The sequence below is a fragment of the Pelobates fuscus genome, chromosome 10, assembly GCF_036172605.1.
Source record: "Pelobates fuscus isolate aPelFus1 chromosome 10, aPelFus1.pri, whole genome shotgun sequence".
NCBI lineage: Eukaryota > Metazoa > Chordata > Amphibia > Anura > Pelobatidae > Pelobates > Pelobates fuscus.
The window spans coordinates 98218512-98236348 of NC_086326.1; the positions used below are offsets into that span (position 1 = coordinate 98218512).

The 17837-nt window shown below is 43.3% G+C and overlaps 1 protein-coding gene across 1 annotated transcript; it reads left to right on the top strand.

Moving 5' to 3' along the window:
* Window positions 1–279: 279 nt before the first annotated feature.
* Window positions 280–8849, top strand: LOC134575084 (dual specificity protein phosphatase 13B-like). The gene is made up of 4 exons (XM_063434235.1): window positions 280–350; window positions 6498–6664; window positions 7393–7610; window positions 8590–8849. The coding sequence occupies exons 2-4, from the start codon at window positions 6513–6515 to the stop codon at window positions 8847–8849; spliced, it is 630 nt and encodes a 209-aa protein (XP_063290305.1). The 5' UTR covers window positions 280–350; window positions 6498–6512.
* The last annotated feature ends 8988 nt before the right edge of the window (window positions 8850–17837 follow it).

Genomic DNA, 17837 nt, shown 5'->3' on the forward strand with positions numbered 1-17837 from the left:
ATACATGGTCTCATCAAAGCAGCAGTAGCATTGAACCAGTGGTAGTAAGTTTTTTTTGCACATGGAATTTAATACAAAATATTATATCATTTTATGAGGTCATTCTCAGGACTCAAGAACTCTCTGTGGTAAAAAGTTCCCCTGGCAACTAAACAGGAAATTATGGCTATATATCATTATCTAAGCATACTAAGCGCTCCACCAACCCAAGACATACAGACATCATGTTTACCTCTCCTGCAATGAATGACATCATAATAAAAACACAAACATCATCATGTCCTTACTTAGGTGAGGGTGTCATTTGTCCTATGCAGCCCTGTTGAAGGAGTGGATTTTTAACACTGCCAGTGAGTAGACTTTATCCATCAATAATTTAATTAATTAATGGAAATAGCACAATATTCTGTAGCTGTGCCTTCAGTAAACTGTTTAGTGATGGACAGGATCAATAAAGGGAACTGGCCCACCTCTAGTGGAAGTGATCTTTGGGTGACAACAAGAGGCCAGTTAAAAATGGACAAAGATGGGCACTTTAATGTTAGGGGAGTGAGTGGAGGTACGGGCATGGTTAGGGCTGTTCTGAGAAATTGTAGGTGTTTTACTAATAACAATGTATGCTACTAAAATAAAACAAAAATAATGTATATTATGTATACATACTGAATGCTAACATAAATTATAGTTTAAAAGCACATTACTGTGAGTATTATTGCTGTGAAACTCTGTTATAAACTCAGACAGACCAACAATATGGAGATACTCGAAAAGAGTGATATGGGCCCAATATAGGGATTGTCCGTCCTAAATAGGAGCATTTGGTGGTATGCAGCACCCATAGACTTATAGCTTCACAACCTCTACAATGAACTGTGTACCTTTAGCTTAAATTTACCCCTCTTTGACTCCTACCATTTCTATATACCTACCTTAGATTTGCTGACAATATTTTTCTCTGTGGAGTTAGGAAGTCATGATTTCAGAGGTGATGCTAGAGTTAAGTTCAGTTAGTGTATTTGAATTATCAGCACTCTGTTTATCTATAGCTTAGTTTATTATGTGCCCCTGAAGGCACAGTTGTAGGGTTATTGTAAACCGGTTAGAAATTGGCATTTATCCATGCTAGACTTCTAGTATTAAGGGGACATTAATACAGATCGGGGCTGTAAAGGATTTGCATGTACTTACCTGTGTGCCTTCGGTTATATCCTCTCCCTGCTGTTTAAATGCTTGTAATCGGTTCGTTTTTTCTATGTATTTGAACAATGTATTCATCTACCGAACAGAGGTGCTCCTAGGTGGCCGCCATTCGGCATACGAACACGTGCAAGAACAAAGGATGGCGGCCATCTTAATTCTCACGAATGCAGTCAGCGGGACTTACGCATTAATTGCCTAGAACTGTTTTCGGCATGGCAACCACGCGAACGCCCGGTCATCATGGAAGTCACGGCTGACTACTTTCCTCTCCACGAATCAAACCGACATTTCGGAGATAGAATCTACCGAACAAGGGGAACATTTCCATATTACAAACTGCAATGTTCGCATGGTAGTTTTCGTGTAATTAGGCGCGAACGGAGACCGGCTCTTGCTGCTGATTTCATGGAACTGTAAAGCGGATACCACCACATGGCGAGCCGGTCAAACTTCCACACGATGCGACACGGAAACTACTAAACAGAATTTCGTGAGATTTGGATATGTGACTCCCAGTATCCTCAGCGACCCAGGGATGTAAATGTTATATTTGTATGTGCTGTAGAAAGTACTTTTCTAAAAATGTTGAAAACTGTAATGTTTCTGGCCAGCAGATAATTGAGTTTAGTATGTTGCTGAAACTCAAATATCTAGCCTGGCCCAGAGGAGGAGTCTGTTACTGTATAAATTGAATGCCTGTTGTTTCCAGTAAATCAGTCTTGTTCCAGCATTAAGCTTTGGCTCATGTGTGGATTATTTGTCGATACCAGCGATATTTATTCCTGTGGATTATTGGGAATGTGCTACTATTGGGAAAAAGGGAATATTGGACGGTGATACAGATGACTACCGTCACAGGGGCTTCACTGCATTACTCTTACTGATCAACACAAGCGATTTTCTCTTGTTAACCCTCAAAACTCTAAGCTTGGACACCCTATGTTTATATCACAGTTTGTATACAATAACCATATGCACAACTTTTCTTAATTGATTTGCAATAAACGGTTTGAGACAGGAATTCACTACAAGTTCAATTTTATTGAACTAGACATTTAGGTGATCTTCCCCTCTTCTCCCTCTATGTTCTAATTTTTGTAACACAAGAGATTCTTACCTTCCCTACTATTGTTACAATACTATTAGATACTTCCAGACAGTTACTTCTTTCAGTCACTGACCTCATTACTAAGTATCTATTAGTCTTACTAGCTTTGTGTAAGGTATTCACCACTTTACACTTTCTCTTGCTTGTATATATCCTTATCCCCAGTATTTATTTTACCTATACTGAACCTTTTTTTAACTATATCTATTAAACATTAGATTTTAAGTGTTTAGTTTATTTAGAATCCCAACTATTCAGGACAGATTATGTTCTGTTATTTTTTCAGTCTGAACTCCTACAAGTTTGGAATTTGCATGCTTCGCTGAGTAAAGTGAGAGTAAAAGGGGCAAGTGTGAATTGGATTACAGCTGACCTCATTCAAATGTACCAGTTTCGGGACTCATTGTGGTCAAAGTTCAAGCTTACTGGCTCCATGAATGATCACTGTGCAAATAGACAATGGTGAAATATGCTCAAAACAAACAAAATTGGCCAAGGCCCAATATTTCAGTGAAAATCTGAACAATAACATCTCAAACCCTAGAAACTTTTGGAAAGTCATAAATAAATAAATTACAAACTCCCCCAATCCACTCCCAACTCTCCGCTGTCAAAGTGGATTACCAAACCCTGCAACTTCCCTTAGATGTAGTAAATGCCTTTAACAATTATTTTGTCGGATGCTCCACCACCCTGATTGCAAAGCTAATAAATGGCACACATCCTGAAACTACAAATGTGGATCAGACCCCACTAAATTTGCAAAGACCCAATATAGAGAAGTTCAATTTTAGACATGTACCTATTAGTTTCATTAGAAACACCTTAATAAACTAAAAATGAAAAAAACAGTCCGGACCTGATCAAATCCCAGCGATGCTGCTGAAGCTTAGTGCGCCGGCAATTGCTAAACCTGTCACAACCCTAATTAACGAATCCTTGGTGTACATACCCAAACTTTGGAAGACTGCAAGAGTAGTGCCTATCCATAAAATTGGTGACACAACTTTGGTTTCTTACTATCGCCCAATATTATTGCTCCAAGTATTGTCAATGTAAGTATTACCATCAATCTAACTATCTGACCCCTGATCAATCAGGTTTTCACTCAAATCACTCCACTACAACTGCCCTCTTAAAAGTTTGCAATGACATCCAAACTGGCAAGGAGACTTAACTGGAGTTTTCCTTGCTTTGCAAAGGCCTTTGACACAGAAGACCACAAGATTCTACTGCACATGTACACAGACGACACAGTAATCCATGCAAGCAAATCCAATCTACTGCAGCTTCAGGCTGTGCTCCAAGACCAGTTCACAGAGGTAGAAAACTGGATCACAAAAAACAAACTCTTCCTAAACACTGACAAAACTGTCACAATGATCTTAGGAACAGTACCTAAATTACGCAAATTACACAATTCCCACCTATCCATCAAAACGAAATCAAATAGCACACTGACCGCAGTCTACTCTTTCAAATACTTGGGTATTTTGTTAGACCACAATCTATTAGACATGTGCAATTCGTTTCGGTCCGAATATGAATTTGGACGAATTTCGGGCAATTCGGACATTCGGGTACTTCCGAATGTCCGAATTGACGAAGTGCCGAATTGCAGAGGTCCCGAAGTTCCGAAATTACCGAATTTCCGAAGTGTCGAAGTTCCGAAGTTGCCGAAATTCCAAAGTTGCCGAAGTTCCGAAGTGTCAAAGTGCCGAAGTTCCGAAGCACAGTATTGCCTAAGTACTAAGGAATGAATAAGTAGATAACTATCTAAAAGGCTGAAAGCTATCTACTAAAAGGCTGAAAGACCTAAATTGGTCTTTCAGACAAATTTACTAATACTAAGTAAAGATTACTTAGTATTAGTAAATTATGCCCCTACTCGCTATACCGCGAGTAGGGGCATGTCTTTTAAACAGTGAGCAGCCTGTGGCTGCTCACTGTTAAAAAAAAAAAAGGTCCCCTTTCCCGAACCCCCACCCGTGCTTTTAAACTAAAGGGGGGACCAATTGCCCCCCGCCCCCACCCTTTAGCGGCGGGTGGGGGCCCTAAATTATAATAAGGGGAGGGACCTAATGTCCTCCCAACTGGCCCCCACCCCTGAGCGGTGGGTGGGGGCCCTAAATACTAATAAGGGGTGGGGACCTAATGTCCTCCCCCCTGGCCCCCACCCCTGAGCGGTGGGTGGGGGCCCTAAATACTAATAAGGGGGGCACCTAATGTCCTCCACCCTGGCCCCCACCCCTGAGAGGTGGGTGGGGGCCCTACAGAAAAATAAGGGGGGGAACCTAATGTCTTCCCCCCTGGCCCCCACTCCTGAGCGGTTGGTGGGGCCCTAAATACTAATAATGGGGGGACCTAATGTCCTCCCCCTGGCCCCCACCCCTGAGCGGTGGGTGGAGGCCCTAAATACTAATTAGGGGGGGACCTAATGTCCTCCCCCTGGCCCCCACCCCTGAGCGGCAGGTGGGGGCCCTAAATACCAAAGGGGGACCTATTGTCCTCCCCCCCGGCCCCCACCCCTGAGCGGCGGGTGGGGGCCCTAAAAATAATGTCCTGCCCTCCCCCAGCTGACTAGGGATCCCCAAAACCCCTAGTCACGCCCTCCCCCCAAAAACAAATTATCCCCCTACCTACCCCCTCACCCTAAAAATAATAAGGGGGGACCTTTAACTAAGAACCTGTAAAAAAATTTAACTAAATAACTTACCATTCAATGTTTTCTGCTCACTGTTTACTAGACATGCCCCTACTCGCGGTATACCGAGTAGGGGCAAAATTTACTAATACTAAGTCATTTTTACTAATTTAGGTCTTTCAGCCTTTTGGTAGAAAACTCCCTAATACCGTGGGAATTAGGGAGTTATCTACTAAGCGGCTGCAATAGAAGTGCCAAAGTCCCGAAATTCCGAAATTCCAAATTTCCGAAGTTCCGAAATGTCGAAGTTGCCGAAGTTCCGAAGTGCTGAAGTTCCGAAGTGCCGAAATGCTGAAGTTCCTGAGTTGCCGAATACCCGAAGTGTCGAACTGCCGAAGTGCTGAAGAGCCGAAGTTGCCGAAGTTCCGAAGTGTTGAAGTGCTGAATTGCCGAAGTCCCGAATTGCGAAAATTCTGAATTTCGGAATGCCGAACCGAACTGAAAATTGTCCCCATGCACATGCCTACAATCTATCTTTTGGCCTCCACATAGAAAAACTTGCATCTAAACTTTATCCAAAACTAGGTGCCCTGCCTAAGCCCTACAGTAAAAGAAAAGATTGCACAGCAAATGCTGATGCCAATCATTGATTATGGGGATGTAGTATATGCACCTGCACCTCAAACCCACCTTAATAAATGTAATACATTGTGTAACTCATTCAGCCGCTTTGTGCTACAATGTAATTACAGGACCCACCATTGTGACATGCTAAAAGAACTAAACTGGTTGTCGCTGAAATCCAGACATACCCTTCATCTTTCCAGCCTTGTGTTTAAGGGCTTTTCTGGGAAGCTCCCACCCTACCTGAGCAGAATGCTCTCCCCGGCTGTTACCACCTCCTATAACCTCCGATCCAGTACCAGAACTTAATTTAGTCTACCTCAATACAAAAAGAAAGCAGCCTGATCCTCCTTCTCCTACAGAGCGCCGCAATTATGGAACGACCTCCCGCACACTTTCAAATCTTCCCCAAGCCTAAAGTCCTTTAAGAAATCCCTCTCTACATACTTCAAGACACAATGCACCTGTCATGGTTAATTAAATATTTCCTACCGGTTCTATGTTAAATTTTGTATATATTGTGTATTAATATTGTTTTTGTATTTTATTGTACCCTAATGTATCAATGCAATGTTTGTGGACCCAGGACATACATGAAAATGAGAGAAATCTCAATGTAGCCTTCCTGGTAAAACATTTTAAATAAATAAATAATAATATTGATTGCAACTTTGTATTCCTAGAATCCCTTTAATATTATACAGTTAGTTAGAGGAAATCTCAATGATTGTTGCTCCTGTATCTAGGTTGCCTAACATTATTCTGTTTACATTTTTCCCTGTCTGGCTATTTTTATTGATTTTTAGCACTGGATAAGGGAATTTTAGAGCTTAGTGGCAAAGTTACAATGATGTTAAATATTTCAAGTGAAGCCCTCTGGTGGCTACTTTTGAATACTACAAATATTTTTTTATAATTTAGGTACAACACATCAGGATGTCTTCACCTAAGCTCACTGCATCAGAGCCCAAGGACACTGAATGCAGTATAACATGTGATGTCCAAGGATCCGAAGAGCAAAATATCACATCCTCGACACCCGTTAACCACATTGACCAAGTGTGGTCCAACATCTTTTTGGGAGACAAGTAAGTAAAATTACATAACACACTGGACACTGACCTACAATAGAAAGATGCAATGTGACAAACAATATGACAAGTCTTGTGCACTTATAGTGGCAGCAAGTATACATTTTGAGATTGTAGCAGTCTTTAGTATTAAATTCTCTCTACTAAGGTTCAGGATGTAGGTTAGTAGAATTCAATTTATACAGATTCCTTGTTTATTTAATAAGTATTAAAGTATATATGCTATTCAATATGAATATTCTGGCTTACATTGGCTAGGCGATACATTCTCATTTTATCATACAGACATTTAACCGGGGGAGGGGGGGGCATTTGAGTTGTAAAACTAATTCAGCAGATATATGCTTACTTTACATCTCCTTCAAAAAGAGTGCTGGAAGAACATGTTTATTAAGATATTTAGGGCAAGTTTGAGCATTTCAGAGACTATATATTTTCTTGTCTATTCTCTAACCCACCACTCAGGTGTGTTACTGAGGAGCATAAGTGTGGAGTGGCTGTATTGCCATAGACATGGGCATATGTAAACTGACTTAATGGTGAAACTTGTTTGCACTGCAACTACATTTCTTGGGTAAATGCATTGTTTATACATGTATCTGCTTGTCCCCCTTCCTCCCCTCCCCCCTCTTTCCTTTTGTACCCCCTACCTAGTATTGCTGTAATATTGTGAAAATAATAAAAATTGTCAAATTTAAAAAAAGTGTAATTCTCTCAATATACAGAGAAGCAGCCAAAAACACAGCCCTCCTACAAGACCTAAACATTACTTATATTTTGAATGCCGCTGAAGGTGATGCGAATAACCAAGTGGACAGGACAACTTACGATAATCTATCCATCAAATACAAGGGGTTTATGGTTCTTGATGACCCACGCTTTAACATCAGGCCCTACCTAGAAGCTGGTGCCCTGTTCATCAATGAAGGATTGTCCTCTAGTGGTAGGTAATCATTTCTGGTAGAACGGGATAAACAGGATCCTCTCAGGAAAACAAAAGAAATAACATTAACAATTAAATAACTTACTGGTGTGCACAGTAGGTATAAAAACTGCATGTGAATGTTCCTTAGTGATACATTGCACCAAACCCATCTACTGCTAAAATTATTATTAATTTCCTTACAAGCAGCCAGCAGACAAACTGCTAAAAAAAAAATAAAATAAAATAAAATAAAGTGGAAAAGAAAATATATGAAGTATATGTAAACAAATGAGAAAGACTCATCCCTACCTTTAGTGTATGACAGGATCCTTCAGCCATATACATGCACCTTGAATCAGACATTCAAAAAAACCAACAGTTAGTCTCTATGGTCTTCCCTGCTTGTATGTTGGGAGTGAAGCAGGGAAAACCATAGAGACTAACTCAATTTTATTCACTCAATTAATTGTCAGGAATTCAAAGTGAGTTTTAAATTCTAGGGCAAAATAACCAAACTGAAAACAGAATTGATTTAGGGATTTTATCCAATTTGGCATTATTTGCAAAACTTTTGAAATTCCCTTTGAATTCAATTCAGTTCCCAGCAATCCTCACTAGTGAATAATCCTGTAATGGTCAGTTTTCAAACAGTGTCTGACCAAAGCTGTATGCATATGGCTGAAGGATTTTGCCATATATTAAAGGTAGGGATTTTTATTTTAATTGCAAATACCTCATTAAAAAAAATCTATTTCCTTTCAAAACTTGATAAATGGATTACCATACTACAAAACAGTTTTGAGTTGACAGGTGACTTTTAAATGAGGGGGTCTCGTCTCTCAGGAACTTACAAGGTTGGGATGCAATAAACGTTTTGCAAAAAAACAAGCAAAACCGTTAAATCTAAAACAAAACAAAAACCAACTTGTTAGCTATAGCTTTAATGTAACTATCACTGGCAATTCTATGTGAAGACATTTTCTTTTGTTTTTCGCAGGTAAAATTCTGGTTTTCTGCCCAAAAGGTGTCAGCCGAGCAGCAGTGTTTGTACTTGCTTACTTGATGTTGCACCAGAACATGAAGCTCAAAGATGCCGTCAGTTCAATTATCCGTCATCGTAGTATTAGTCCTAACAGTGGCTTCTTGAATCAGCTCCTTGATCTAGAAAAGGAGCTTGCCCGCCAGAGGACCTGTCAAAATGCCTCATGTAGAGAAGGAACTTGCTCACCAGAGTGCCTGTCAAAACGCCTACTGTAGCCCCTAGGTATCTTTAACGATAGTCAAGGTAATAAACATCTCAATCAAAACCACAAGTGTCTGTTTATGGTCTACAAAAGAATAGAAATCACATTTTGATAGGTCATATTTGCCATGATGTATATTTTTAAATGCTAATGCCGAAGAGGTCAATCAATTCTGCACTATAGTCGTTTTCCCTAGATAAAGGTGCTGGAATTTTGTTTTTTATTTAAAATTATGGTAAGAAGCAATACAGCTGGTGGAGCAGCACTGGGGGGGTGGGGGGAGGGGCTATTGGGTGGTCCATGCACTTAAGGCCAGCCGATGGTGGTCAAAATGGAGTTTTCGTTTTTTTTCTGATGTCCATGCTTCACATTACGCCTGAATGGCGGCACATTTCTTAGCATGGTATGGTTCAAATAACTTTAATAATGTATGGAAGGAAATGGAGGCTCAGGACTCTAAAACAGAGTTTCTTTGATTATTTTTGGTTGGACACTAAGCAACGTTTTGATCAGATTACTTCAAATCTGATTGTAAAAAACATGTTGTTTACAGCTATAAATATAAGGAAAAAATTGAAGCAATTCAATGGTATAGCATTATCTTCTTCACTTAATCTTTTGGAGGTCAATATAGCAGATATTGGTTCACACACTTTATTTGGGGTCACCGTAGGATCCGAGTGGCATCGACGATTCTATATAAACCTCTAGAAGCGGGCGGATTAGGCATGCCTAATGTGCGCCTATATTCCCGGGACGCTTTACTAGCCACGGTGCTAGCGTCCCACGCAACAGAGAACCAACCACAATGGGTAGGCATAGAGTCCTGCTGTCATATTGCAACACACTCTAGTGGGCCTAAAGATTATTGCCATCTGGCGATTGTCGGACTACAACAGACACTAGCCTACGGTGTAAGCCCTGTATGCATGGAAGTGTACCCTTAGAACTGAGCACCAAATGCATAAGATGACCCCATCAAGTAACAACACATGCAGACACTCCCTCACTCAAAGTATTAAGGGTAAAAAGCAATGATAAAATATGTAAGCGGGCCACATAGATATTGTAACTGCTCAAAATATGCTTGAGTCTTCTGTCTCGAAATTTGAGTAGTGAATCTTGAGCCACATGTCCTACACATGTTCTACAGTATTTAGTGGCAACTTGAATACCTGTGAATACAGTTGTGGCATTTGTAACTGTATATGAGACTGTTAATGTGAACTTGTTGACAAAACCAAAAAAAAGTGACAAATTGGAAAAAAAAATTATAGCAGATATTGACTTGAGGACGTGTAGGGACTTTGGGATCAACCGACTATCCGACATTGTATCCAATGGAAAAATAATATAATTTCAACAGCTACAAACATCATTTTTTTGACCCTTAAAATAATTATTTACATACCTTACAATAAAGAATTACATGCCTACTAAACAGTTAATTGAACAAAATGAAATCACCCAATTCTTGGATGCCTATAAGCCTTTGAAGAGGGTATCTCGTTCTATAAAACAAATGCAATATTCTGAAACTTTTATTAAAGAATCTCCTTCGATTAAAGGGACACTATAGTCACCAGAACAACTACAGCTTAATGTTGTTGTTCTGGTGAGTATAATCATTGCTTTCAGGCATTTTCATGTAAACACTGCCTTTTCAGAGAACTCCTTAGATAGCCACTAGAGGGGCTTCCTGGCTCAAGGCTGCACAGTAAGCACGCTCTGCGTGGAGACGCTGAATTTTCCTCATAGAGATGCATTGATTCAATGCTTCTCTTTGAGGAGGTCCTGACTGGCCAAAACGGCATTTGACCCCGCCCCCGTGCCTATGGGAAAGCATTGGATTGGGAAAAAAATTGCCATTTTGATGATGTCACAAAGGGGGCGGAACCAGCGTTGTCGAACCCGCACGGCGCAGGAAATAAGGTGAGTTTTAAACTTTTTTTTTTTTTTTTTTTTGAATTCTTTATTTTTGCAGGGCATATGGTGGTAACATTCAGGCACGTGGTACCCCAAAGGCAATCCGCATGCATATTCAAAACAGAGTGTGCAACATGGAAAGCATTAGGGTATGGTAGTACAATGCACTATTTTTATAATTATGAACAGGCTTAAATCATGCTATTTAGGATTATGACTTTAAATTTTCAACGTAATTCTGATAGCTTAGAAAACAGGCTTATAGTACAATCTTATAGAACAGGTGTATAAAGCAGGCTTGTAAAACAGGTTTATAAAACAGGCTTATAATAGGTGAACATATCCATCTGCATTGTCGCGACATCTAAGCAAAATTCACATTAAAACATATTGTATAAGAGATTGATCTTGAGAGTTAGTACTGTGCTCTAAGTCGCTGCGTCTGCACATTTTTGTTAAGGTTATGGTACAAGAGGGAGCTACACAGCTTTTCCCTGAAATGGTTAGGGCATGAGTGACACATGCATGTCCTATGTGTACAGGCGTGTGGTTGCAGCGGTAATTGTGAGACCCTCTTATATGTGTGCTTATATAATGTAAATCTTAGATATATGGCATGCTTTACTGTAGAAAACACGGGTGGAAAATACCAAGAGGTTGCCAGGCAGACAGGTATATGAGTATGAGAGTAGGTTACCGGCCATCAGGGAAAGCATTCCACGTGTGTAACACAACATTATATGATCATTATGGCATTGTTATACAGCTGTCAAGCGCAAATTAGAGAAAACAAGCAAAGCGATCAGGCATATAGGTTATCTTAAGTGTTCTCTGGTTGTAGCAAGTCACGGGTAAGGAGGCCGTTTTGCGTTCTGAGCTTGGACCTCTGCACTCTCCTGGGGTGTGCGTTCCCATTCAGCCTATGCCCATCGTGGGAAATAACTGTAAGGTTGTGTGGGAGTCCTGATCGGGCTGCAGGGGTGGTATTGGACTGTGGGATTGTCCGCCGTCTGTACTCGACCGGCAGATTCGGAATTCCCTCCAGCCCTGGTTGGTATAGGAAGCCGGCCCCCATGTCCCACTAACCTGGAGGCCCTGTGGTGTCAAATTTGTCCCCTGTTTGGGGTTGCTGTGGCGTACGACAGGTGTTCGCCTTTTGTAGGGTCTTTTCAGCCTGCTTGGTCGGTGAGTGGAGGCTATGCCTCGGAGTGCTCTTGGCCCAGGCAAGGTGGACGCTTGTGATGGCTGTTTCTCCCGAGGGATTCCGCTCTGCCCCGTCTTTTGCGGGTGTGGTAGGTGAGCTGTGGTGCGGTCTTGTATTTTGCGCCAGAAGGCTTGGAAGATGTCATCCAGCCGCTGTGAAATGTTTGGGATGGCGTTGTGTGGATTTTGCCCGGGCGGGCCATGGTCCTCTGTGGTAGTTTGGCGTTTATCCGCCATTTTGGAGCGTGGCAGCAGCTTGGGAGCGAGTGATATGCAGCGATGGATATATGTCGAGTTAATTTGCTTGTTAACCCGTTCAAGCTAGGGTGGACCGGGATAACCCCCACCAGTCCGGAGGGGGGGGGAACAGGGCAGTATTACAGGCTTGGGAGGGCACTAGGTCGCACAGAGCAGGGGATCGGCCGCCTCACCCGTCCGGCGATACTACTAGGCCTCACTCCCTGGACCCTCGACAGATGCTCCACGTACCCGCGGGCGGCAGACCCGGGGCACCTCGGCTGGCTCCTGAGGTAGGTATGTCCTGGTTACAGGCTTTTGTGGTGGTCCTGGCTGGCTGGTGTGCGGTTTTTCAGGCTTAGGAAGATGATTGAGCTCGGAGATCACACAAGGCACGTCCAGCCGCCATGATGTCCAGGCCCCGCCCCGAGTTTTAAACTTTTATAGGGGGGTTAAGTGGGGGCAAACCACCTATATAGTGGGTTTAGCACTATAGGGTCAGGAATACATGTTTGTGTTCCTGACCCTATACTGATCCTTTAAAGGGGAATCTGACATAAACAAGATCTTTAGAAATCAAGAATGGAAACAAAGCATAAAGTTAGTAAAAAAACGTCCATTGCATAAACCTGTCAGAATTACATTTTAAAATATTATACAGGTATATTATACACTCTGACCAATTTTGGAGATGTGGCAATGGTAAGGACACCCACTATCACATTTTGTGGGAATTAGAATTAGAAAACCTTAAATCAAAATTTCAAAACACTTTGGGAAACAGTATAAGCCCGATCGTTGGATTCGACCCCCCAGCTCCGCCTCCTCCATGTTGATTTACCAGAGTGGGACAAACCACTTCTTAATCTTTTAATTTATTTATTGCTTGCTTCTAAAAGTTGCATACCAAGATATCGGAAACAACAAGGACAATCATAGTGGTTTGAAATAATAAATCCAATTAATTACCAGTTTAGAATGGAGAAAGGATATTATACATTAATCAACCAGCTAGACCATGGTTAGTCAACCAGATCCCTACCGCCCACTATTGGGAAGTTTTTTGTTTTTTTTGTCAATCTCTTTTCTCTTATTGAGGCATAAAGTTATATAGGGTACAGAATAGAAAAAAGGGAGACGATAAAGTGTTGTACATCACGGGTATAATACAGTGCAATTCACATCATCCCCGAGTATCACATAGCCTCATTTTATATTATGGTTGTATAATCATGAAAATAACAGGCTGTTAAACATTGTTGTTTGATCATAACATGCTAGCGTGAGTAGCCTATGAAAAGTGAAACGTGAATATGGTTTAACATGCTATCCTAACCACAGGTTGAGTTAGGTCATGCTGCGTGTGCCGTGGTGTGGTTCGGCTAGGTCAGACTATTACAGATCTCTTATCGCTTATATAATATATCACAGTATGTCAGTGTAATTAGGCGTAAGGAGGCAGTTAGACCTAATTATGACTAAACGCAAATACAAACACAAACATGAGAAATAGTTACCATCATATGAATAAAATAAAAATAACATGCTAGCGTGAGTAGCCTATGAAAAGTGAAACGTGAGTATGATTCAACAAGCTATCCTAACCACAGGTTGAGTTAGGTCATGCTGCGGGTGCCGTGGTGTGGTTTGGCTAGGTCAGACTATTACAGATCTCTTATCGCTTATATAATATATCACAGTATGTCAATGTAACTAGGCGTAAGTAGGCAGTTAGACTTAACTATGACTAAACGCAAATACAAACACAAACATGAGAAATGGTTACCAGCATATGAATAAAATAAAAAATAAAGAGCTGGAGGGACATAGTCCGCAAGGGCTGCTTAGATGTGGAATCATGTCGGCAGTCCAGGCCGCCGTGCGGCAACGAGAGTCAGTGGGTGTCAGCCTACACCCGTGGTCGGCTCTGGCAGATCACATACCGATAAGTCCCTCGGGTCCAGTATGATCAGGTGAGGCGTCGTTGGGCTGAGGCTCCCCTGTATGCTCAGACCATGTGGATGGTTGGCTGTGTAAATGTCGTGGTCGGTATGCCCCCCTCCGGTATGCCTCCGGAGTGTTGTGCTGCGGGCCTGGTTCTCAGTGAGTGTCGGGCACCGTTTGGACTCCAGTCTGGTGCCTGGGGCTTGTCTCCGCTGGGTAGAGCCCTGCCGTTCTAGGTGTGGGGGTCCACCCTTGCCCCGGAACCGTGTGGGAGCTGGTGCTCGTGAGCCATGAGCCTGGGATCCTGTGCGGCCCAGGGTCGCCCTTTTTGGGGTGGTACGGAGGTGTGTAGTCGGTTGCTTGCGTAGTCGCTTCATCGCTCTCCGCCAGTATGGCTGGCACCTCTGGGATATACCCAGTGTTGCTCCCGGTCCGGGAGGGGCCTTGACGCGGGGGTTTAGAGTATCCCCTTTCCCCCTACTGCCGACGGCTCTGACCTGCGCGGGTGGGGTCCGGTTCGGTGTCTCGGGCTGTAAGTATGCCTCCAACTTGGCCCAGAAGTGGTCAAAGATTAATGCGATAGAGTCTTTTGTGTGGTCTGCAGTTCCTGCTGTAGCATGCTGTTGCCATCGCTTGTCCGACACTCTCGTGTCAGAGTGATCCGCCATCTTGGTGGCCCCTTGCTCCGCTCCATGTTGGGGGTCTATGGTGTCCGTCGCTTGATGCGGTGCACGGGGTACCCCGTCCGGCGGAGACCGTGATAACCCCCATCGGTCCTCAGGGGGGGGGGGTGAGTGCATATCGCTTGTTCAGTGCGGGAAGCGTCTGGCGGGAAGGTGGCCATCCTACCCCCATGCCTCCGCTAGGCCTCACGTAGCTGCTGCGGTACCCGGTTGAGCTGGGTGTCATGATTGATGTCGGCAGGTCCGTGTTTGTTTCATCCGTTCAAATATCGCACTTGTGGAAATTTCCAGCAGGTAGTTTTTTGTTAATCGTCGATTTTGGGCCCTGCAGCACAGGAGCTCATGTAGTGTGCGACCGTTCAGGTTGCTGGTTGGCTCCGCCCCCCCTATTGGGAAGTTTTTGATTTCAGGTGGGCAGTGGTGGGTTCTGCAGAAAACGCCTGGTATGCTCGATGGCTGTGGACCAAGACCGGCAGGGCAGATCCTTTCATCTGCCGGCCCACGCAGAGCCAGCCTTGCTGTAAGCCCTCTCGGGCTGGTGAGGAGATCAAAATTCTCCCTCACCGGCCCATTGGCACTTAGTTCCAGTAGAGGGAGGGAAGGGCCTCGGAGGATTTGTGTTCCTCCAGCGAGCAGGCTGGTCAGATCAATGCCGCACGTTACCATGGCAACACTCCGATATAGTGCTGTGCTCGCGGGAGGACAGGAGAGTCTGCCTGCAGCAAGAGGAGCTGCAGGGTAAAGTGAACATGCCACCACTGGACCACCAGGGATTGCAGCATTATGTCCCCCCTCCCTGGTAAAAGGTCAGAAGAAAGGAGGGGGAGACATTAAGATAGATTTTAACATCTACACCCCTCACAGACACACACACGGACTGCCCCCTCACACACATCGCCCCATGATACACACTGCACTCCTCACTCACACTGCACCCCTCACACACACACTGCACCCCTTACACACAAACTGCACGCTTCACACACATAGCACCACACACACAAACACACAGCACCCTTCACACAGAGCACTGTTACCACACACACAGCACCCCTCACCCACACACAACACTCTTCACACACACACTGCACCCTTCACTCACACACAGCACCCTTTACTCACACACAGCACCCTTTATGCACACTACACCTAAAAACGGAACGATCTTAGAATCGACAACTGGCGTTTTACACACATCATCAGGGACAGGGTGGTGAGGGTATTCACCCTGTAATTTGTTCTGTGTAGCCTTGTCCAAGGGTTTACTCTTGAGGCAATGTATTTTGCCATGTGTTCAGAAGGACACTATTCCGCTGAACGTGGATGCCATAATTCATCCGGGTCAAACAGTGGTAAGCCCAGAGGATCCCAAATTTTGGACTCCTAACCAGAGTCTAACACACTTACCTAGGCCCCAGAAATCATAGCCGGGAATGTGCTGTGATGGTTGCCTTTCCTTTAGCACCGCCGGATTCTGGTACGAACTGGTCGTCTGAGACGCCCATAATGGATTCATCAAATTCCTCCTCAATGTCGCTAAGACCAGACGAATCTAGTTGGGCACTTGCCCGTTTCCAAAACCTAGCCGATTTTACCCGGCTAGTTGTTCTTTTGCGCAATGGTAAAGACGCGCCATCTGTGACAGTACGTAAACTGTCCATCATATCATTTTTGAAAGTATGCTTAGATTTGGCCGTAGCTTTACAGTATTGTGGGGCAGGTGCCAATAAAGATGCAGTCGACTGAACGGTCGGTTGAGCTGACCATTGGGCCTGTATAAGGGCCTGGGTAATAGTTTGCGACAATGAAGTTGACATAATGCCCATAGCAAAGACCAGAGCCTGTGTCATAGATCTGGACATTAAGACATCAAAAAGCATGTCTGCAGATGCAGGAAAATCAGAGTACAAATCCCCTTCCCCAGCAGGATTATCATGGGAAACCTCTAGACTAGCTTGAGGGGTAGAATGAGACCCAGAGGTTATCCTTGCCAGGCTGCATTTTATAGATCAGTAAGGTAAAACAAATTAATAAGAAGAAAAACCTAGTTGTAGGGTTGATTAACCCAAATAGGGAAAAAACATGGAAGGAAAAAGTAATTTGCTATACTAAAGAAGCAGAGAGTGCAAAGATCCGTCTGTTTGCCAAACCTGCTAAACCCAACAAGGTTTTATGCATGAAGTGGTAAGTCTGTAAGAAAAAAATGGTCGGCGAAATCCACGGACTGAATGCAAACAAATGGTCGTTTGTGTCAAAATCTGAGAATGTAATGGAGAAATAAGCAAATGGCTAAATGTGCTGAATGGCGCTCATGGGAAAATAGCGATTTGGAGTGTAAAACCCGTGAATGACTAGGAGTAGCAGAGAAAGGCAAATTTGTGGTTGACTTAAGGAAGCCACGAATGTGCAACATAGAAAGTGTTCGCGGACTGAACGCAATAAGGAAAAAAAAGGGTGTAAAAGTCATGCCGCAAAAGCAAAGGGGAAAGGGAAGGGAAGGGCATGCACCCTAGCAAACGGTATGGAAAGCCAAAATTGTGCTTTAAAAGGGCAGCAAAGAAAGAGGAAGTGATCTACTATGCCAAGAAAAGGATGCTGATTGGCTGTTCAGGTTACTAGGAAGATTCACCTCTTGTGTTTTATATGTATTGTTATATGATTTTTAATGTTATATTTATTTGCTGCTGAGGGAAATAAAGAAAGAGTGCAGCATAATAGGAGCCTCCGTGTCTTAATAAAATCACCTGCAGGACAAGGGTTTATGAGAAAAGATCAGATCCCTGTGGCCATCATTGTGAAGCACAGGTTTGTCTGCTACTGAAAGGTGCTGTACACATGCAGTAGACTTAAAAACCTTTAAAAGCATTAGTTTTTTGGGGGGCGGGGCCTGACCGCCATGCGGGCCTGTCGCACGGCACAAGAGCTCCGGCTACTTTCACTTGCAACAAGGAACCCTTTGTCCTACCCGACGACCCATGAAGGTGGGCCGGCACAATGGGAGACTCTGG